The 23,417-nt window shown below is 37.1% G+C and overlaps 1 protein-coding gene across 2 annotated transcripts in view; it reads left to right on the top strand.

Annotated features, from left to right (window-relative positions):
• Positions 1–23,417, top strand: part of LOC117394425 (bone morphogenetic protein 7-like) — an 87,726-nt gene that overhangs the window by 56,524 nt on the left and 7,785 nt on the right. For both annotated transcript variants that reach the window (XM_033992685.3, XM_059014737.1), the window contains 4 exons: positions 5,774–5,966; positions 11,047–11,195; positions 11,672–11,869; positions 20,180–20,256. In XM_033992685.3, the coding sequence (XP_033848576.1) occupies positions 5,774–5,966; positions 11,047–11,195; positions 11,672–11,869; positions 20,180–20,256 (617 nt within the window). The remainder of the gene's footprint in view (positions 1–5,773; positions 5,967–11,046; positions 11,196–11,671; positions 11,870–20,179; positions 20,257–23,417) is intronic.

Genomic DNA, 23,417 nt, shown 5'->3' on the forward strand with positions numbered 1-23,417 from the left:
ACCAAGTATCAAGAAAGACTATCGGGTCTAGCCTTGTTGAGCATAGAACAAGAACACGCAAGAAAATTGAACACAGACAAGATTGCGGATGATTTCCTTGTTACTGCTTGACTTTAATTTCTTTTTATTTTTTATTTTCCTTTTACAATGGCCTGACTCGTACTTGCGAGGGGCCGACATAATACTGGTGAGACTGTTTCGACTCTGAAGACGTCGTACAATTTGTGACGCGAAGCGGTTCCCCCTTAGATGTGGGGCCATGGGCCGCTGCCTTGCTCACCTTGACCTAAGGCCCGCCCTGACTAAAATAGTACAGAGCTGGGAATGCTCTGCAGATAGTACCGCACTAATTAGTTTGTTGTAATTGACCACTCCAGTCTCTGAAACTCACCAAAATATAATGCATCTATTACATATACTCTATATAATGGTTAAACTCAATTCAGTGTAGAGTGGTCATCTTCTGCACAACAAAGGCAATGCGTACTATGCAACAAAAATGTACAACCCGACTGTATACTATAGATAACGAGGCTGTACTCTAAAGTATAGTTTGTGGTTTCCTTTTTTATATACTGTTTTAAAAATGTGGGTCATTTTGTATTGTTATAAGACTAAATATGTTACTTACAAGTTATGTTATATCATATGTTACCTACCTATGTTCAGAATCTGAATACTTGCCTTGTTCTGCATCTATGAATCTTGGTAGCTTGAAACAGTTATTTTCAACCACATACTTTTCATGCCCAGCATGCTTGTGTTCTGCAAAGGAATGAAAATGAAATCTCCTACTGACATACAGGTATGGGCAGTTACTGACATACAGGTATGGGCAGTTCCACTCCCAGCTGATTCTGTTCCTGATACAGTAGAAATCGTTAAGTTTAAACAATGCTTCCTTTCTTTTTTTGTTGTGTTGCTACCCTAATAATAAGCTTCGTGTACATGCCTTTTGGGTTATGCATTCTCAAACTCTTACATGGTTTATAAGCTCAGATGATATTTTCACAGTCCCATTGCCCACAGCTGCACCTGTAATAATAATGGTGGTGCTTCACTGAACTATATCTGTGGCTCAGACAAGTAAGATGTATTTGATCGGGATCAATAGTTTGTAATTGTAATTATGCAGTGAATATATATATATATATATATATATATATATATATATATATATATATATATATATATATATAAATTACCTTGTCTTTCATCAATGCTGTGTAGGGGACAATGACCAATATGTTGGACATTAATTCTAAAATAATTTCAGTATAAGCAGTACGTTCTAAAGTCAATCATTTATTTATTTATTTATTTTAAACGTGGTCTTATGTATTCAGTTAAGTAATCTTTTGGGGCTTTACAGACATGTTTTTCATGCCTGAAAAATCTAGTGAGATACTTGTGGGTCCTTTTAAAGCCAGTTTTACTGTAAGGGCTTATTTATACTGGATAACTGGAATTCTTCCATAAATGACCCAATCGTTCCTTTGTGCATTACTTTTGATCTTGCTTCTTGGTCAAACACCGAGATCAGTACAGGAAAACAGTTGCTCAAAAAAATTTTAAAGAGCAAAGTTCTATGAGCTGCAAAAAACATATAAGGGTATAAGTTCAGTGTGGCGAAAATGTTGTTATATGTACTGGCTGACCAGGCAGTACAGTACTACTGGTTACTTTATTTCTGTATTTTTAACTCTGTTTACATTTTGAAAAGGATTTACAGTAAAAATTAGATGGCACTTACAGTAATCAGAGAGGAGTCAAATTATATTTCCTTTGTGGTACTGTAACATCAAATTGAATAACAATATACAATTTTGGCTGTACTGCAAACTTTTTGCAAAGGGTTATACAATAGTAAAAAGTGAACTTGCATGCAGTGTAGAAAGGGTTAAAGCATGGAAATGACCTACTGTGTATACAGAACCAAGTTATATCAGGTCACATTTCTGTTTTTGATATTGGTGGAAACTAGCAATTTGGTCTCCAGCCAAGTCTTAAACTTTTAGCACTAGGAAGCCTGAAGCGCATCACACTAAAAAGGGCAGCACTGTGCAATACAATATATTGTATACCATCTGGTTTTAAACCTGAATGTACTCATTGAAAAATTATATTTTGAATGTGCAATCAAACTGTGCTGGAAAACACTAAATCTCAAGCAGATATATATTAAGTCCTGGACCTGTGGACCTTAATTACATCCCTAAAAATAAAAGTTAAGCATAGCCTTTAATTATAAGTCCTTGTGCAATTAGTGACCGAGGGGAGTGATTTGCATGTGTTATTTGGTTCCCTTAGGAGCTATAAAAAATGTGCAAAAAACCAATGAGCGTTGAAGTATAATTACATAAACACATCTGAATTCTTAAAATGCCTTAGGCACCAGCTTTTATTGGTGTAACCATTGGAGACTGCTTTCAAATCTGCCCGTCCAACTGTTGCATGGGGTGTCGGGATATCTAAGTGGATATTTAACTGGCTGTATAAAGTGCTGGCTGCATTTCTTTATAAACATAGTAACAGCTTTGTAAGCATTTTAACAGCTTTGGTTCACGGAGGCTGATGCCAGAATAAATGTAAGTTACTAAAGGAGTAAGAACACGTCCTATGGGGAGGTAAAGCTGCTTTTCACCTTTCCACTTCAGACTGAAGCCCCAACCCTTTTGTTCACTGTCAGTCCACCTTAAATGATATATTGGTATATTGAGCAAGCTCTCAGTATTGAAAATGTGAGCAGGTCATTGATAAGCTTTGGATATACTGTAATTCAATATGTTTATGTTGACAATCATATATTATTAATTTCAGTTATTCATAACTGCTCCAAATTGTAAAGACAAACATGATACTGTTTAGAACATAGCATGCTTTTTTTGAGGTACTTGCTGATATTAAAAGTAATTTATTTAGCCCAAACTGAAATATAGAAAACACTGACATTATTATTATTATTATTTATTTCTTAGCAGACGCCCTTATCCAGGGCGACTTACAATTGTTACAAGATATCACATTATACATTATTTCACATATCACATTATTTTACATACAATTACCCATTTATACAGTTGGGTTTTTAATGGAGCAATCTAGGTAAAGTACCTTGCTCAAGGGTACAACAGCAGTGTCCCCCACTGGGGATTGAACCCACAACCCTCCGGTCAAGAGTCCAGAGCCCTAACCACTACTCCACACTGCTGCCCATGACTACCACTTTTGTCTGTCCCTACATCACCATCATTTTATACCTGCTCCTTAAAAACACAATTCACATTGATATCATAGAGTATAGGAAACTGTACTGAACAGAAACATGTGGTACAACATAGAGAAATGTTGTATATATTGTAGTGGTGCTGGGGTCATAATCTCAGAGGTGATATCCTGCACCTTTCCCCATAACATCGGCACTTATCCAGGGCGACTTACAATCGTAAGCAAATACATTTCAAGTGTTACAATACAAGTAATACAATAAGAGCTTCTGGCAGTTCATGGAGCTATACTCCCCTGGCTGGGATGTTTGTTGGACTGCATTCAGGTGAAGCCCTTTTTATAAATTGAAGCCCTGCGGTTTGCTTTATTATAGTGTTACCTTCTGTATCAATTACTGGTGTTGCACATATGGAATTAATTTAGGACTGAGCGCTATAGGCTGCTGGACAAGTGACATCAGTCAAAGGGGTGGAGTATGGTCTAGATTTATACAAGGCTGGTTTTTAACCAAATGATTTGAGATGCTAGCTTCACATTTAAAACCTTTTGAGGCAGGTTAAATGTGTCTGCAACATGATATTGACCCACTATAGTCACAACGCAGATGATGGTGTAGTATAAGATAATGGCTGTGGGAAACAGATACCTGATTTAAGTATTTATTTATTATTGTATGGAAAGAGTGTTATACCTCAAAGGTATATACAGGAAATAAAGCATGACATTGATATTTCTGCTGTTAGTTTGGGATGACATGTGTATTGCTTTTGAAATAGTAGATTATCCAATTTAGTGTCAGTCAGTGTTTAGTGGCCTTGTACTGCTGTGCAGTGTTTTCCCTTCTCGCTTTCTGCAATGCTCATACTTCCATGGATCAGTGGAGAAAAATGCATTTGTTCAGAGCTGTTTTTCTTTGTGGTTGCGGGTGGGCGGAAAAGACGAAATGTGGTTTAGGAGTTAAATTCAGACGGCCACTGGTCTCCTCTCGGGATACTATGGAAAACATTGACTGTAAGTGCCACAGCTGACCACTGACCATAGCCACCGACCGCCAAACATTTGATTCATAAATTCTGAAAGATGAGCCATGGAAGGAAGATCTCCCTGCTTGAAAGGCTGTTTTTTTTTGCAAGCCTTTTTTTGTTTTTTATAGCTACTCAGTTCGCTTTAAGTGTGCTACTACCCATATGAAAGTGTTTCCTATAAAATAAAATAGTGTTGGGCTATGATTACCTTCATTTTGAAATTGACTTGCAGGTTTATTAAAATGTATTTAAGGTTATTTTGTTGCGTCAGACAAATGGATGCTTATCACTGTTTTCACAACTGGGGGTTGGTGGAGCATTAGAACCAATAGGTGACTGATTCGAATCCCTGCTAATGACCTGGGTATTTAACTCCTACCAGCTTGACTGAACTGTGGCTGGACTGTGCCTCTTGAGGAAGCAGCTATTAGATAATGCAATAAGGTTCAATGTTTAAATGTAACTGCATATTTTTCTTTGTGATATTTTTCCTGAGCCTTTGGTCTTCCTTTATAGTGTTTACAAGAATTGTGTGGCTTTACATTTGCTGTGTCCAGTGTTGTATTTATTGTGGCATTATATTTTTCAACACAATCATGAATATTTTTATATTTTTATTCAAACAACTTAGGTCAAAAAACATCTGTAGGTATACAACATTTCTCAGTTGTATTGCCCATGAGAAACAGTATTGGTCTCACGAACATGTGACCAAAATCATCAAGTACAAGTACATCATTTCACAGACAGAAGGCTTTATTTATCAAGGTCACATATGCCACATTTCCAGCTGCTCCATTAAACCAAAATCTAATTCTAATATCAAAATGGGGCTAAGGCCAGTTCAATCTACAGTCTATGATCCAATCTGCAACTGGACGCTACACAAGTCAAAGCTAGCATCTCATTTTTTGTATACAGTAGCTGCCATTTATAAATAAATCTACCTCCAATATGTCCCTGATAATGTAAATAGTTCCCAGACTTTTTTTTTCTGCAGTCCAAGGTTTAAAACCGGCCTCTTGTGTCCTTTGCATCAGATATTCATTTGGAAACGTCCTCCATCAGTGCGATTTGGAAAGGTATTAAATGTATTTCAAGTTGGTCTTGAATCTATTCATCAGCTACCCTGTTGTAAAATAATACATTGTTTGAATCTCTTTAGAAATACTAAAATAAACGTAGTAAATTAAATGACAGACATTTTGACGAGAAGTCCTTTCAATGTCTTCTTTTTGAGTACAGTACAGTGAAACCTATATTATCTAAACTAACTGGGAACAGGGGGTATTTGTGAAATTGATGGATAATTACTCTAAAACTGTAAAATTATTTCTATCAGAGTTATAATACAACTCCTGTACATTGAGAAATAAAAACATACAGTATTACACTGTACTGTAAATACCAGTGATAGAGGGGTAGCAAGAGTATTTGCTATGACAACGGGGTAGAAGAGCCTTGCACTCTGATTGACTGTTACTGTTTTTGTTTTCTGTGTTTGTTTGTTTTTTTACCAGTGGAGTACGACAGGGAGTTCTCACCTCGCCGACGGCATCACAAGGAGTTTAAATTCAACCTGTCTCAGATTCCAGAGGGGGAGGCTGTCACAGCCTCAGAATTTCGCATCTACAAGGACTGTGTTAGCAATGCCTTCAAAAATGAAACCTTCCTCATCAGCATCTATCAAGTGGTACAGGAACACAAGGGCAGGTAGGATGTCTTTTGAACAAACAGACTTTGCTTAGTGTTTGCGCAGTATAAAACCTGTGAAGATTGAATACCAAAATCTACATAGCAGTTATGGCAAGGGAATCCTCAATGCCAGATTCCCCAATCATGAATCCCTTACCAGTAGTATCTTATTTTATGTAAGATGGGCAGAAACCACCAGCATTCACTGTATGTTCCCAAATAGCATGGCATGGTAAATTTTGTATGCATCTATCAATACCTATTTAGAAAATATTATTTAGAAATGATCACCTTTTCTTTTCTGTGGAGGCTGTGTGGTCCAGTGATTGAAGAAAAGGGCTTGTAACCAGGCAGTCCCCGGTTCAAATCCCACCTCAGCCACTGACTCACTGTGTGTGACCCTGAGCAAGTCACTCAACCTCCTTGTGCTCCGTCTTTCGGGTGAGACGTAATTGTAAGTGACTCTGCAGTTGATGCATAGTTCACACACCGTAGTCTCTGTAAGTCGCCTGGGATAAAGGCATCTGCTAAATAAACAAATAACAAACCTTAACTCCTGTCAGATTTTCCAGCCATGCAGTTATTAAGATTAGCTATGGCTTGACTGTGAGGAACATTGTTGTGTATTCTGGTGGTAGGTGGTTTTAAAAAAAACATGTATAGTGATTGGAGATTAAAGTTTTCGAATACCCCATTAAAATTTACTGCATGCTATAAAACACAAGTTGAAGTTTGCTCTGTTAGTCTGGTTAAAACTAGCATTGGAGAGGGCATGAAAATATCCGGAAAGTGAGCTGCAATACATCTCTCCATATTCACTCTTATTTTCTCTTTCTCTTTCCCTTGTAAATTACCTCTGAGGATGGTACCATTTAGAATGGGATGAATATGGGAATATGATATTTTAAATTGTACTTGTCCTTGTTAATACTTTTTTTATGTACAATATGTACAATTTCAGTTTTCTCTTCCACCCACCCAAATAAGTAATTAAATATGTTGTGTATGGGGGAGTGGGGTACCAGTATAGCCAGCATGTATTTCATCTTTGGTGTTTAAATGCAAGGATGTTTTTGTTTCTATATTATACACCATGAGGACATTTATATGGCTTCCTTCATCAAGCTTCCTTTAACTATATTAACACTAACTGATGGCTCTGGCAACTCACATCTGTAATGTTGGATTGGGACAAAAAATCCCAGTTAAGCAAAAATTCTTTATTTTGCATTGGTTAATGACAATTACACAATCCTCAGACAACCTAAAACGCCCTTTCTCAACTCAGCTCTAATTAAGAATAGGTCTGTGTTGTTACTTTGGGTTGCAGAAACAGCGATTGGTGTTACATGTTTGTTTTAAGTCAAAACTCTAATGTTCCTAAATAGTATTTTTTTTATTGGATTGTTATGAGTATAAGATTCAAGACACAGTAGTTTGTACTGTTTACTCTCCTTGTGTACCCATAATGTTAGACATTAGTTCTTCTTGTTTCAGCAATGGGAAACAAAAACCAACAAACAAACAAAGAATGCAAAATGTCCTTACAATGCAGTGTAATACAATATCAATTTACAACATACCGGTAGTCCCTTTCCGACTAGATATGATAAAGAGCATTACAGTAAAATTATCCTAGAACTTTCAAATACAGAAAGTATAATGCAGCACGTATGACGCAGGTTGTTGAGCATACATTTTACACCACTAATGGAGCGTGATCATTCCTTTCATCTTTTTGAAGTTCTGTTATTGTAGTCGTTTAAAGACTGGTAGAATCCTGGGAGTGTCTGTAATTTGCTCTAAGTCAAGTAAAATGTTTGTAGCGTAATACCTCCCGATAAGACTGTGCACAGCCCTATCTTTAACAAGGATGAGAAATTACTTATTTTAGAAACAACACACACACACAACACTGATGTGACCCAGAGCTGTTGATGAAGGTATTAATTGTATACTTTGGGAATTCTAAATATAATTAGTTGATTATAGCTCAGAATTAATAATAAGCACATTGAGTAAGAAAAAGCCACTTAGCACATGGATCTCACACAAAAGATTATAATGTACTAAGTGGTTATTGAAGCTAACCTGGTTAGTTTAATTCAGCTAACCAGGTGGATTATATAATATTTTCCTTAGGTATTATCTCTCATTCTCAATGTTTTTAAATGGCAAAATCCTGTTAGACAACCAAGAAGGGAAGTATTCATTTAATGCTGTGGTAAAAGACAGTGTGCTTTAGACATTTATGTGCTTTGCAAATACTTTTTCCTACTGCCAGTCATTTGATCAGTTAAGGGCACACAGCATATAATTACAGCAGTCTGATTAATGTTTCAGACAGGACAGCTCTTGCAATATAAAATGTTTTATTAACAGATTATGATGACAGATGACATTTTATATTTTCAACATTCGTCATTTACTTGCTTGTTTGGCATTCGGCTTCGACTTTTACATATTGCTTGAACATTGAATCTCGTGGCTGACGTTAAGACTGCTAACCCCCCTCTTGCGAGGCCAAAGGTGAGGAGGAGTTTGGGCAGGAGGTGGTAAATGCACAGGCAACATGAGGTGAAGGCTTTACATTTACCAAGCTACTGTTGATTGATAACTACAATTAATGTGCAGTTAGGTTTCTTGTCTAATCTCTTGCTTCGTTTTTCTCACTAGTTGCCTGCCTCACCTGCAGGTTTTAATTTTTTTGTGTCACCAGCTGAATGTGAGTTCTGTTTCCAGAAATGCAACTATTCAACAGCATGCAGTCATTCTGATTGCGTGTTTGATTTTGATAGTGTTTTATGTAAATTGGATTGAGTACAGTGGCATGTAGCTTCACGTTTTAGGCATTTTGTAATTTAAAAATACATTATAAAGATAGGTACTGACTTCTCTTTTAGTGTGGACCTCAAAATCTAATTTTCGACTATAAAATTGGACTATAACCAGATGGTTATGCCTCTTATTCACTGTTCTTTTTTTTTTCTTTTACTTTGTATAATGTAAGCAGCTATTATTGGTTGATGAACTGGTCTAGGTCTGGAAAACTAAATGGAACCAATTATAAAGAACCATACTTTATGTGCAGAGTTTCCTAAATTTTCAATGAAGCACATCAAATCCAACACTTGTAAGAAAGTGTTCAAAACACAGCATGGCCAGACCTTTAAATCAGTAAAGGACACAACAGTGTTTACAATAGAACAGTCTTAAATAGCAATTAGCTCTGGTAATCCAGCGAGTACCGTCATCATTATTTATAACCCTTTATCTTTAATTTCTCAAATACAGCACCAGCCCAAACTCCTGTGGCACCCCTACTTAAATTGGTCTTGACACGTCCAGCCCTATGAGCCACTTAAAGTGCAGACTGATGTGTTAATTACCAGAGGGTAGGCTGACTTGGGGAAAAAGGTCATATGGAAGCTTTAGAAATGCCTTAATGAATGCCTAATGAAACAGTAAAGGGCTGCTGATGCGTAACAAGATGAAATTCCCGGAACACCTGGTTAATTGCAGACTTTGAAGTCTAGCGGAGGGGAGGTTCACAGCCGTGTTGCATGTGATTAATACGCTTTGCCTTTTTATTAAATGTCTGTACTAAAAAAATAAAACAGTGCTTTATAGTTGTAGAGGAAGCATTAAAATGACCAGTGTTATTGAAAGCTTGTAAAAAGCAAACAAACATGCAATTCTACTGTACTGTTTAGAGGTGTGGGTGCAGTGTTAAACAGTAATGTGTGTGTGTGTGTGTGTGTGTGTGTGTGTGTGTAGTATGAGGCTACATTCTAAAAGGCGATAGAAGTGCATACAGTGTTTGTCTAATAAGGCAATGGACTTCCCAGGTATATTAGCTGTCCCAGCAATGAGAGGACTGTGAATAATGAAAATTAGTCACAGTCATTAAGTGCTGCTGTTCCTGGGGTACTATATTAACTGTGTTAGTCACAGATCATTTCAGAATTGTGAAGGAGTTAAACCCAATGACCAACACAATACTCCTCAGATACTTATTCAGGGATTTATTTCAGAAGCTAAATCATTTTTTTTATTTTTCATTTTTGTTTCTAGGGCCAAAAAGCCATTTTATTCTGCATCAAATTTTAGAAAAGGCTAACTTTCAAAAAACAAATAAAAGATCATTGGAGTGTTTTAATATGGGTTTGTGAATTCACATGTTTGGAACAGCAAAGTTCTATCACAGAAAATGTTGTCGGGCCCTCATTCAAAAGATGGGGACCCTTATTGGGAACCTTATACACAGGGCCATAACCAGAGCTGACATTAAACCAAGGTCAAACTTAGGTTTCAAGCTATCGCTGGCAGTATTTATATAACTGCTTGGTATTTACTGTTCAACCACCAAATCTATGTTAGGCGGCAAACAAACAGAGCAAATTAACCAGAATCTTTACATGAGCATCAACATTGATGATGCAAAAAAACAACCGAGGACACGACCTCAGTGTCCTCATAGCTAGTTATGGCCATGTTTGTACACTGTCTGTCTGACACACTATACAGGCTGACCACAATAACAGCCTTCATTTTGCACTCCTAGCCTCCTATGTGGGTATAATCCGATAAACCTTAGATTTTATATGAATATTTTTAACGTTTACCTGTACAGCACTTATTCTCTTTCTTACATTAAGCAGTCAATCATCACTTTACGTTTTATCCACCTAATGCACGTGCACAACACACACTGTGTTAAGTTGGGGTCTACAGTAAACCTCATTGTTTATTATACAGGCTACACACATAACACACTACTTCCATCATTTGATTGTTGTTTCCAACATATAAAACCGAAACAATGATGTGTATTTATGCATGGATCCAATGCAAAGTTTTAGAAAGAAACTCTGCACTGCTGTTTCAGGTCTGCATCTACAACTGTAACAATTTAGTCAAAACAACAAAACCTCAAAGATGTTTTTGGTGTCTTCAATAACAGTTCTATCAAGGGTGTCATTGCTAAAACATTCTTTTGAAGGGATTTCTAAATGTTTACTGACTGACCAATCTACAACCCCTATTTGCTGTGGAGTTCTCAGAAAAGGGGATTTTAATAGATATCTCACTCTTACAGAGAGACAGGTATGTTCCTGCTGGACACACGGACACTGTGGGCTACAGAGGAGGGTTGGCTGGAGTTCGATATCACTGCCACCAGTAACCTTTGGGTGATGAGCCCCAGACACAATTTAGGCCTTCAACTCAGTGTGGAGACCAGCAATGGTAAGTCTAAGATACTTAATACACTCCAGTTAATATCACCCTAAGTTAATTATCATTATATTGAAATGTTCCAGTCAGAAAATAATAAATATTATCATATAGATTATTTCCACTGCACTTAATGTCACTTTGGGAAACAACGGCATACGATTAGACAATTGTACAATATTGAAATCTTTTTGCCGTCATTTGTGTTTTAAACTAGGTACAGTAGGAGAATAGCTTCTCCAAATTTGTTTTCCTTAATTTATACGGGTAGAGAAGTTTCTTTCAAAGCCTTCTTACTCAAAGCTGTCAGTGGTTTATGTTTGTAGTATCTTCAGAAGCAGTCACCCAGTGTTGATTAATATGTTGTAAGAACACATTTTTGGTAACAGATGTGCACACACAAACCACTGGAATTGAGTGTATGTGCATCACTATGTGAATCACTACCCTCATTGTTTGCCACTTGTTGTTTTCCTTTATATGAAAAGGCAACAGCATTAACCCAAAGGAGGCAGGTTTGATTGGGCGAGACGGCCCTCACGACAAACAGCCTTTCATGGTGGCATTCTTCAAGGTGACCAAGGTTCACATCCGGACCACCCGCTCAGCACCTAACAAGCGCAGGCAACAGAGCCGCAACAGGTCCGCACAGCCACAGGACATGCCCAGGAACCCAAACATGTCAGGTAACTAAAATCACTGGACTGGCAGACCTTTAATATCTCACTCATACTGTCCTGCTCCCAAGAACTGGGATACAGCAACAGCAAATATCAATGTTATATACCAAAGGTTGAATGCACTGTAGGACAGGCGTTTTCTAATAATGTCCAAATTTGCCAGGATAAGCTCATTGTACAACTAGACCTTCTCCACAGCAGTATGTATGTAACTTTCCCCACTAAAATTAGACTTACTAAAATTAGACTTAGGTCCAAGTGAGCCACCCTACCCTCTGGCAATTAACACATTAGTTTGCACTTTAAGTCATAGGGCTGGACATGCCAAGACCAGTTAAAGTAGGGGTGCCACATGCATTTGGCAAGGTAAAGATGTGTGATATTTCCAATGGTTACAGGGACATCTGTACCGATTACTTTAAACTGTGCCTTTTAATTGTATTGCCTTGTGCTAACTGGACTCTTGCTGTTCTGCATCATTGTGGCAGGGTGGCGTCGAGGCCCACAATGTTAAAGGCAGGAATTAGAGACTCAGAGACAGAAGCTACAGTGAAGCGCTGTTGCGCACATTTATTAACAAAAATAGAAACAAACAGGGGCCAAAATAAAAGGTTCAAACAAAACACAATAATCACCTTTGTTCACAAATAAATACTTCATATTGTCCAGGCTGGGCAGAGCCTTCACCAGACCTTCACTGGACTTTCAAACCACAAAAAAACCACAGTTCAAACACATCATAATCTCTTTCTCAAACACCTCCAACAAACAAAGGCTTTTTCTCTTCTGTATATACAGGTGGCCACTCCACAATTAGCACTCAATTACCTAATTGGGGAATGGCCACACCTGTGATTGCTGGCAGGGGCAGAATTAACACCATCCCTGCCAACCTTACATTCCCACACATATTATTTACACAATCGTATTTTTGCACAGGGACTGTATGAGGCAATTTTTTCCCCTACAATTTACAATATATTTTTTGATAGTTCATTTTTCCTTTTGAACAAAACCAGTAGAAATTCAGTGTCCCGGCCCCCAAGGCGTGTGTTTTTTTTTTTTTTTTTTTTTTTTTATTAATAGTGCTGTAACTTAATGCCTTATAATTGGTCTTCTAGGCTGGAACTTTTCTTAGATTGTTTTAGATTAACTTTCCTGAAATACTTTGCCTACAACTGTGGTTTGAAATTGGATTGTCACGTGCTTCTCAATGTTTCCATTTTTTGAGCAAGAGGGCATTTTTCCAAATAAGGACATTTTGCACTCGACATGTTGCAAATAACACATTGTTTTACTTTTCTCTGCAATGGACGTGCATATCTCAAACATGTACTCTCTCAACCTTCCTGACCAAGACATCTGAATTCTAAATATTTAGACTTAGCTGAGGAAGTTCCAAGATTTTGTGACAGAGGTCCCTTCATAGCCATTAGAACAGTATAAGGGTTGAACTTATTGTAGGACAGATGTTTCTGATAATATGCCACACGTTTTCCAAATTGGATACCAGTTTACGGAACTGGGTTTCAAACCAACACTAGAATTGTGATTGGCAGCCTTATAGTTTCATGTAACACAACGTACAATACACTATTGTTTGAAATATGGTTCTACTTTGCTTTTTGGCTCTGGTAAAGACCACCGTGTTAATTTTTCATGCTTTAGTTTTTTTTTTTTAAAACACCTGGATCTGATTCATGAATGGCTGCTTATACAAAGGTTGATGTGGTCTTCTATATATTACAAGGATTCTCATTCCTTAAATGAAAATAAAACCTGTACACAACAACAATTATAAAGCATTATCTCAAAAACAGTTCATTCAACTGACTAACCTTCAAGCCAAAATACTAACCACACGTTGTTACCTACAAACTACAAAGTATGTTCCAATTTAATTTATTGTAGCAGAAAAATATAATGGCAGCCATGTTGAGTGTCAGGGGTACCTGCAGATGTTACCAGCTTGTTTATATTATAAAGCCTGTATTTCAAATGGTTTCTGAGATATGAGGTGTTGAAAGTGCACAGGATGTACAGGGTGCTCATATGTTGTTGTAACTTAGTGCTGCTGCCTCACACAACTTGCTTGACCTGGTCTCTCTTAAAAACACCTTAACGTGTCCCCAGTTTTATTTCATTTGATAATCCTATTAATTTATTACAAGACAACAGCAGCCCTTTGTAACAAGGAATAACTCTCATTCCCCTGACAAAACTTCACCCAAACCTAGCATCAAGAGAGCAGCACAGGGATTAATTGAAAAGTGCATAGTTCTCCCTTATGACTGTATGATCATACTTTCTCATTGTCCTTTATTCACAGGTGAATTCAGTTTATATTAAAAAAAAAACTTGCAAACTGTCTCACAGTGTACTTTGTGGACTTGTACACCAGTCCCTGAAGAATACTGGTGTGAAAAAACATGTTATAGCCTAAAAAAGCTTTCAACACAATTCAGGGTTTGGTTCACACCAGAAGTACTATACAACAGTTTTGCCCCTCCCCCAGGCCCTGTTATTACTGTAGCCAGTCATTAACTGTTTGGTAAAGGAATGACCCACTTAACATTATTGCTTAGAGAATAATAACACAGAATTGTACAGCTGTGTTTTTTCATCCTTTTTTAAATGCTCTTTTGTTTATTGTTAGTATAATTAGACGTTGCAACTTTCAAGAAGAGGTTTAATAACCTCTGTGATGAAGGACAGAGATAAACTCCAGCGGCACACATATGCAAATTAACAAGAGTTCCTGGCTTTTAACTGGTGATGACCAGCTTGCTATACCACAGGTTCCTACACTAAGTTCTTTAAAGCTGAATAACATCTCTGTGACCTCCAGGCAGGTTGAGTATGTCACTTATTATATACCTGCATCAAGCCATTGCTGGCAGTGCATTTGAAGAACATTGTTTTCATTTTATCAAATTGTATCAGAGAATAGGTTTCACCTTGTGCAAGGGCCATGATTTTTTCTTTGCCCTGTACTGAGAGGTAGAATATGACAACAGCCTGCCCATGTCTGTATTTCTATGTTGCCCCTGTCTTTGATCTCTGGAGGATGCATTCGGATCCTTCCAAAGACATGAGTTTAGTGGTGTCCTAGTCCCCACTGGATATGTCCACATAAAAAAAAACACCACAACATCAAGCACAATCATCTGTCTCTGCTTGAGAGTGGACCAGGACTGAATATCTGCATGGGGCTCTCATGTTGCTGTCAGCACTGTGTCAGGCTGTATCCAGTGCTATTGGAACTCACTTTTCATAACTAATTACATTTTTTAACTAAGTGGTATTTATAGTTTTGCCATAACACAACACAAAATTATAATGTCGTTATACTAACTATTCGCCCTTAAAATGACTTAAAGATCAAAACGCAGTCTCCAGTGCATGATCTAATAAACCTTCTACAAAGCATCCTCTGAGGCATTTTCTCAAAACTTTAATTAGTAATCGGAAAATACCTCTTTTGTAGGAAGAGTTTCCATAAGAAAAGGGGGAACCTTGGTACCTGTCCAGTACAAATGAGTAATTAGCTGTAATTAGCTAACGTTTCACAGAGGAGTTTGTGAGTAGGTATCACAGTGCTGAATAATCAACACTGAATCCACGGTCAACTTAGAAGTTAATGCATGGCATACAATTTTACAATCAGAAAGTACAGCAGGGAAAATGTTTATAGGCACCACTGATCTGGTATTTACACTCAGTGAAATCACACAATAAAGCTTTTAATTTACTTTAATATGGCTCCCCATAGCAAGTGAATTGACAAAAAATAATATATACATTTAAAGCATCTTCGAAATGATGTATGTATAATTTGTTTTAAGAGTTTTAAAAAAATGTTTTTGATTTGTAGTAATATTTTAATAATAAATTATCAAATGCCTTTCGCACTCTTTTCCTTGCTGCGCTTCCTGTTGAAGGAACAGAGCCGACACATGCCAGTTGCTTTTGGGAGTTTGAGTCCTTGTAGCAAAAACTATTCAGAACGCTTCATTTAAAAAAAAAAAATACTCTTCCTTCCTTTTTTAAAAATATATTCTAAACGTTTGCCATTAACGGTAGAACCTGCCATTTCCGATCCTGTAAGATATTGTACCCTCTATTAACCGATGGATCTCTGGTATGTGTTATTTACACATCCTGCTACCAACTGAAGGGTACAGATGGGAACTGATCAATGCTCATTTTAATATAGATCTAATTCAGTAAATTCAGCTCTTAGCAGGACAGAATGGATTACGTTGCAGACAACAAAGAAAAAAGAGATTGGAAATTCAGTTTCACATTTCACGTGCCCACTTTAACCATGTTCAATAAAAGAAAAGAAAGCCAGGGATTCATATAATTATTACCATTTAAAAGCTAAAAACAAGATTTTTTTTGCCCACCTTCAAAGCCAGTTGGTGTTTGTATGCAAGGTTTTTTTTTCTGTTATGGTTTAACAAGCACAGTTTAGCATAGACTGAGAAAGCACGGTAAGAACTGTTTTTGAAATTGCCAAATACTGTATTACAGTACATTGTTTTGCAATCATTTTCACAGATTGTCTTTGTATTGTAAACATTCAGTACCATACTTTGGTGTTTTAGACACACTCATGTACCGGACATTGTTAATTTATAGTGCCCGGACATTATAAAGAAACTACAATGTAGTATAACGACTCCTGAGATACGATATTTTTACATATCTGATGGACCCCAGGAACCAATTAAATCAGATATGACAGGTTCTACTGTATTTTCTTTAAAATAACTCAAAATCCCAGAATCCACACGCAATGGCTTGCAGACAAGCTCAAAGAAAAGGCAAAGGCCAATGATGATAACTCAATATTGGAGCAGCAACACCAAGAGACGCAAAGAGTAACAGCAAACATATGCAATTCTGTTTAAATATAGCATTTAATGGGACAGAGAGAGAGTCATTGATCAAAATTGTACATTATATAGGGGTATAAAACACCACCAACAGCTATAACACTTTCAATAAGGGCCCCCATGGACAGCAGTGAATGTCTGTGTCAGGTTGGTATGCAAACTGGGTGCTATGCATGAGTGCTCCTAAAACATGTTGACCTTAGTAAACACAAAACCTCTGTCTCTGTTTGATATATGCTCAAACCTTGCTATCTTTGTCAGTGAGGGACTGATTTAGTTCTCCATTTATCAAGGAGTGGTGGGCCACAGAGCTGCTCGGAAAGGGGGTGCTCACTCTTCCTTCCCATCCTGACTCAGGCAGCCCATTGTACAGTTTTAGAGGTCATGCCCTTGAGGAGTTTACACCTGGTTGAGAGGGTCAGGTTTGCGAAATTGAAGTGGGAAAGAACAGGCCATTTCAGAGAGAGTTGTTGGCGAAACCTCCAGGTCACTTCAGTTGCAGCTTTGTTTAATGATGCTGAGGGAACTCACTGAATTGGTGACTTGGAACCACTCCAACACTTTTCGAAAGGATTTATCTCTGTAAATATTTATCCATCCAAAGCCAGAGGGCTGCTTTAGAAGAGAGGGAGGAAACATAAGATGGGTCTTAGCGGCTTCAGCTGAAACAGATCCCCTGCAGGATCAGCAGTAGGTGTTCCCCGATTTACTGCACTGCTGCACTTTCCTTGCAAACTGATCCGCTTGCAGAATTCAGGGCATATCCCACTCATAATCTAACAGGAAAGAGCAAAAGGGAACAAGGAAACACCTGAAACCAATATGTCTTTGTATTTAGCAGGGCAGTCGACTGACCCTGTCCCTCGTGTCCCAGAATGCCAGAACACCAGTCTGTCGCACGGCACAGCATTCATACTGACTGCTGTGAGGAGCTGAGTGAATCGAATGTTTACTCAGAAATGCCTAAACCACAGCTCTAACTAGTAAATCATGTAAACTGATAGCTTTCCAAGCAATAATACAAAGAGCAGAAGACATTTACGCATAACATTTGATAAAATGTGGGATGGTTGTCTGATTTGCTTAATCTTTGCTTTGATCTTAAATTATTGAGATTATTTTGAACAGCATGTGTTAGGGCTGAGAACTTTTTAGACTATATGCAGATATAAACTGTCTGTACTAATACCAAGTATGTTATTGAAGGGTTACCCAATATTTCAAACATATAGGAATCAGATCATATGATATTAATGAATTTAAACTACAAAATCATTATGTTATACCACTTGCTATGTATTTCCTACCCTTTTGCTTGCAGTGCTTTGCTAAAAGCGCCCTGCAAGTGTGATGTCATTGTTACGTAGCACATAAAATAACACATAGTATTTTGGTATCTGCAGCCATTAACGTATATTAAAACCAGTGCTGGCACATACAGAGGGTCCTTATAATTGTGTAATAAGCACACAGTAAGTGAACAATTATAGTCAAATGCAACCCAAAACATATAGAGCAGGCTATAGTAATACTTAACATAAGTCATACTAGATACTGTACTTTATTGAACATTGAATCTATCCATGAAACACTTTTAATTTAGATGCATTCTACTATTATTTTCTAATTATGAAATATATTTTTTCGTCATTGAAAGTTAATATAGTTAACTTCAATGTATATTATTATTACACGACAACTGAGAAAATTCACCATAAGCGCTGTAATAATAATAATAATAATAATAATAATAATAATATACAACCAATTGTTAAGTGATTTATCAATGTCACCAGAATGACTGCCTTATATGTGCAGTTTCGGTGTATATTATTTGTTATAATACATTTTAGTAACATTTCGTGGGAGGGTTGCATGAAAACGCCATGTATTATTACTAAGAACCAGCGTCGAAAATGTGCTTGGTTTTTTTGGAGGGTGGAGTTGATGTTTTCCTCATCACTCAAGAGCATCTGCTTTCTGGGGGCCATCATGTCTAGAAGGCCTAACATCCCACGCAGGGCATGTGGCTGAGGTAATTCCTTACAAAATGTATGTCATTTATTGTTTTTTCCAAGAGCACTCGCATTATTCTGCTTTTCTACAAATTAAGGTTAGACATATTATCATCAACTTTATACACAGTTCTCGTGCCATCACCTAATCTAATTATACAGAAGTCTCGCGCCACCACCACGTGTAATAAAACTGTAACACACCAACATTTATAGGAAAATTGTTGTTCACCATGTATTATAATAATAATAATAATAATAATAATAATAATAGACTACAGGTCTCAAAATGTTACAACCTTCCTTGAATTATTACGCATATTAGGTAGAGAAATATATAAACAATCAATGAAAAACAAACACCTGTATTTAAATAATGTGTTTTGCATATAAACCAGAAAAACAGGTCCCAAATGTTGAAAATGCTGTACAGAAAAGTTAGACCAGAAAATAATGAATTAACTTACAATAAAGCTCTTAAAGGTGGCCATTACTTTTTCTTGCAGTTTTTTAATCTTAGTTCCATTTTAGTAAAGTAGGCTATCATATTATATGAGGGCCTCTGGTGGTTGCAAAGAGTAATTACAATATTTTATCTCACAAATCTACAGAAACCAGTGGATCAGTGGTTTTAGTTCTTGGTAAATGGTAATTTAAGAAAGGCGAAGACAGAAGCTATATTGACCTACTTGAGATTCACGGATTTACTTCAAACAAAATAGGAACCAAGATCGTACCTTACTCATTAATTCTACCAAATTTTAACCAAATTGAATCATCGGTGAGAACCTCGGAAACAGAGAATCGGCTTGGTGTTCTGTGACCTTGAGTTGTAGGTCAAATGTCAAAGGTTTCCCACAATCATTGTATATGCCTTAATCTACCTGTTTGACAATATCCTCCATAACCTACTTAGTTTGTGAGTTGGAGTGTAAAAGACAGACAGACAGACAGACAGACGGAAAAAATAATTTTAGTATTTTGCCTCCCATTTTGCAGGCTGCAGATAATTATCCTGATTGAAAATGGTTATAGCTAATCCATTGCAGTTTTGAAAAATCCATTGCAGTTTTGAAAGAACTGTGTATAGCAAACATGTATTTTCATTTTAAAACATATTATCTGGTACCATACTAGGTTAAAAGAAGCTCTCATTGTGTATAGTTTCAGGTAGTTCAGCAATGTCTTAAAATGGCTCAAAGCTTGTCAGTCATTAGGCAAGCTGGTTGGTTGATCACAATGAATTTGACTCTCCAGTGTAACAGGCTACTTGAAGGTAAGGCATGCAGAATAACAGATTTCTAAGAGTATATATAAGAAAAGATGTTGTCATTTTATACTGAAGTAGCTGCTATTGTTCTGTATCTATCATCACAATGTCTGTTTTTTTTCTCTGACAGGTTACAATAGCAGTGACCAGAAGACAGCTTGTAAAAAACATGAGTTGTATGTCAGTTTTGGACAACTTGGGTGGCAGGTAAGGATACAATTGCACTGAGTTTGGGTTTGAACTTATTGCCATTAAAAACACACCAAGGAAAAAGGAAACGTTAAACATTCCTTCAAAACATGTTGAAAAGAGGTGTTTGGGGAACTTAACAATAGTGGTGGCCTTTTCACTGATTATTTGGACAGATGTATGTACATATTGACAGCTATAAATTGTCCTTCCTTTAAAGTGCTCAAATTGAGGAGTTAACATACGGAAACTACAGAATAACATTTCTAAGGCATTCAAGTTTGAGTTAAAAACACACCCAGTCATGTGCTCATTTTAATACAAATATGTACTTTAATTTGATGGTATATTGTTTCACTCATTCCTTCATCTAACTTGAACTCTCACAGGAGATCCAGAACTTCTCTGAGTAGTTGAAAGGATTAAAATGAAGCATGTGTCTGGCAGTAGGCTCAATCACTATAGCATGTTCCACCCCAAATGTAATATACAGTGTATTGTAAAGCCACATTTGTGTTTTAAAGGATTGCAAACAATGATTTTTTTTTTTGGTGGTCTTCATTTATTCTAAGATCTGAGGTTCCATAAACTCAAAGGGCTGATTTCACAGACCCCGTTTAAGCACTAATCTTGGACTACCTAATTTAGGTACAGGTAATCCAGGATCTGTGTTATTGGGGTCAATGAAACCAGTCAAAAGAGTAGTAAACAGAATACAAGGCCCTTCCAAGTGTATACAGTATGTGATGCCATTGCTTCTAACAGCCTGTGGGAAGAGCCAGATTTCCAGTAAAAGGGTTTTTCTTATTTGATAAACGCTTCGAGGCTGCACTGAAACACTGTTTTTGTTGATCCTGTTTGATTCAATAAGACGTCTGTAGTCATTTGGATCTGCTGTACTCTGTTTATACAGTGGGCTCACCCACATATAATCATATTGGTCACCTACCAGGGGACAGATTTAACAAGGTTACACCAACTTGCACAATTTTCTTTGTCTGTACACTGATCAAGGTATTAGCTGAAAAATACAGCAGTTGTAACATTTTTATATTTTGACACACCAGTTATATCGCAATGGTGTGAACGATTACACAATGGTATTGGTAATCCATTGCTGTACCATGATTTGCCTCAGTACCACTGTGCAAAACATGTTCCAAATACATTTTTGGGTTTCTTCCGGGTAAGACATTATCATTATAATGGTATCCCAAAAGTGTTTTCTGTAAGAGTGACTTCAGGTTATTGCAACAGTGAGGAAACAATTTATAGTTACACTGTAAATCTTCCTAGCTGTATGAATTACCGTAGTTTTCAGAGTATAATGTGCAGTCATTTACATAGTTTTGAGGATGATGTCCTGCGCATCAAAGTAGTAACACTAGGACGATATGGTTAAAGTATAGGTTTATTTTTTTTTTTTTATAAAACAAGATATGCTAAATTAAAATGCATCAACTAAAACCTATCTCACGGCATAGCATTTGTATACAGGTAAATTAGCTGTAAATAAAATGCACAATGTAACTAAATAAAATGCACAATGTAACAAAACAAGACTTATTACACTGCAAAAATATTACACGTTATAAAGTATTTAACATTGAATTATACTATTAGTCCATTTTTAGAATGAACTCTGTTCAGCTAAACAAACAAAAATAAAAACACTTTAAGCACATTCCTGGGCCTATCAACTTTCTTAGATGATCAGTCAAAGAGATTTCTTAAGATCAGTTATTGTTTGTGGTCAGATGAAGATTTTGTACAGTAGTTCAGAGAAAAATCACAGTAAAAACATAAGGCTGTAGTTAATGCATACCCCATAAGTTAGCATTAAAGTATGTATAGTATTTATGTTTACCCCTATCAGTGAAAGGTAAATAGAAGAGTTTTGGCAGGCGAGAGCCCTTAACTTTATCACCTGGAATGTCAAAGGGCTTAACCACCCAGTTAAAATAAATAAAGTACTAAGCCATCTTTTACATCTAAAAGTAGGAATAGCTTTCCTCCAAGAAACTCAGTTTCGCACTACTGATCAATTTCGAATTCGTAGGGGATGGGTGGGGCAGCTGTTCCACACTAAATTTCATTCCAAATCCAGAGGGGCAGCAATATTGATTCATAAAGATATCCCTTTTACTGTTAATCAAGTCATGGCTGACTCTAATGGAAGGTATGTGATAGTGACAGGTAATCTCTTTAATAGTCCGGTGATTCTGACCAATGTGTATGCTCCCAATTGGGATGACAGTCAGTTTATTTCCAAATTACTTTCATCTTTGCCAAACATTCACACCCACCACTTAGTTTTTGGAGGCGATTTTAATTGTGTGCTTAATCCTAGTTTGGATCACTCATCTACAAAACCAGCTTCCCTTTCTAAATCGGTGTTAGCCGTACGTTCCTTCTTTGACCAGTGTAGGGTATCGGATCTGTGAAGATTTATGTTTCCTACTGCTAGGAACTATTCTTTCTTTTCTCCTGTCCACCACTTTTTCTCCTGTATAGACTACTTTCTGTTGGATAATTGGCTTCTTCCATTGGTCAAAACTTGCTCCTACCACAGCATTGTGATTTCTGATCATGCTCCTGTATCAATGGAGCTATAGTTCCCTGACTGTTCTTTTTCGCATAAGACCTGGTGACTTAATCCCCTTTTGCTTTCTGATTTGTCCAGTTTATCTCTTCTGAAATAGAATTTTTCATTGAAACGAATTCCACCCCAGAGATCTCTAATTCCACTTTATGGGAAGCCCTTATTGCTGACCTTATTTTACAACTTGACAAGCGTTATGCTTCATCCCCTATGCCTGACCTTTACAAGGAGTGTCTTCTCTTACAGACTGGACTGATCTGCAGGCCCCTCAATGGTCAACCTCGACTTTCCTACTTTAGATCAACAATCAAAAACTGCTCTGGAGGAACCAATCTCTCTCCCAGAGATAGAACAAGCCATTAGATCTATGCAAAATGGAAAATCCCCAGGCCCAGATGGATTCCGTCTAATTTTACAAAAAATATCTGTTTCACTTTCTCTACTGATTTATTCTGTTTTCAGGGAATCAGACTCCTTCCACCTACACTTTCACAAGCTTCTATAGCTCTCCTTTTAAAGAAAGACAAGGACCCCCTCCACTGTGGATCATGTAGACCGATCTCTCTCCTCAATGCTG

The sequence above is a fragment of the Acipenser ruthenus genome, chromosome 3 (genome assembly GCF_902713425.1).
Source record: "Acipenser ruthenus chromosome 3, fAciRut3.2 maternal haplotype, whole genome shotgun sequence".
Lineage (NCBI taxonomy): Eukaryota > Metazoa > Chordata > Actinopteri > Acipenseriformes > Acipenseridae > Acipenser > Acipenser ruthenus.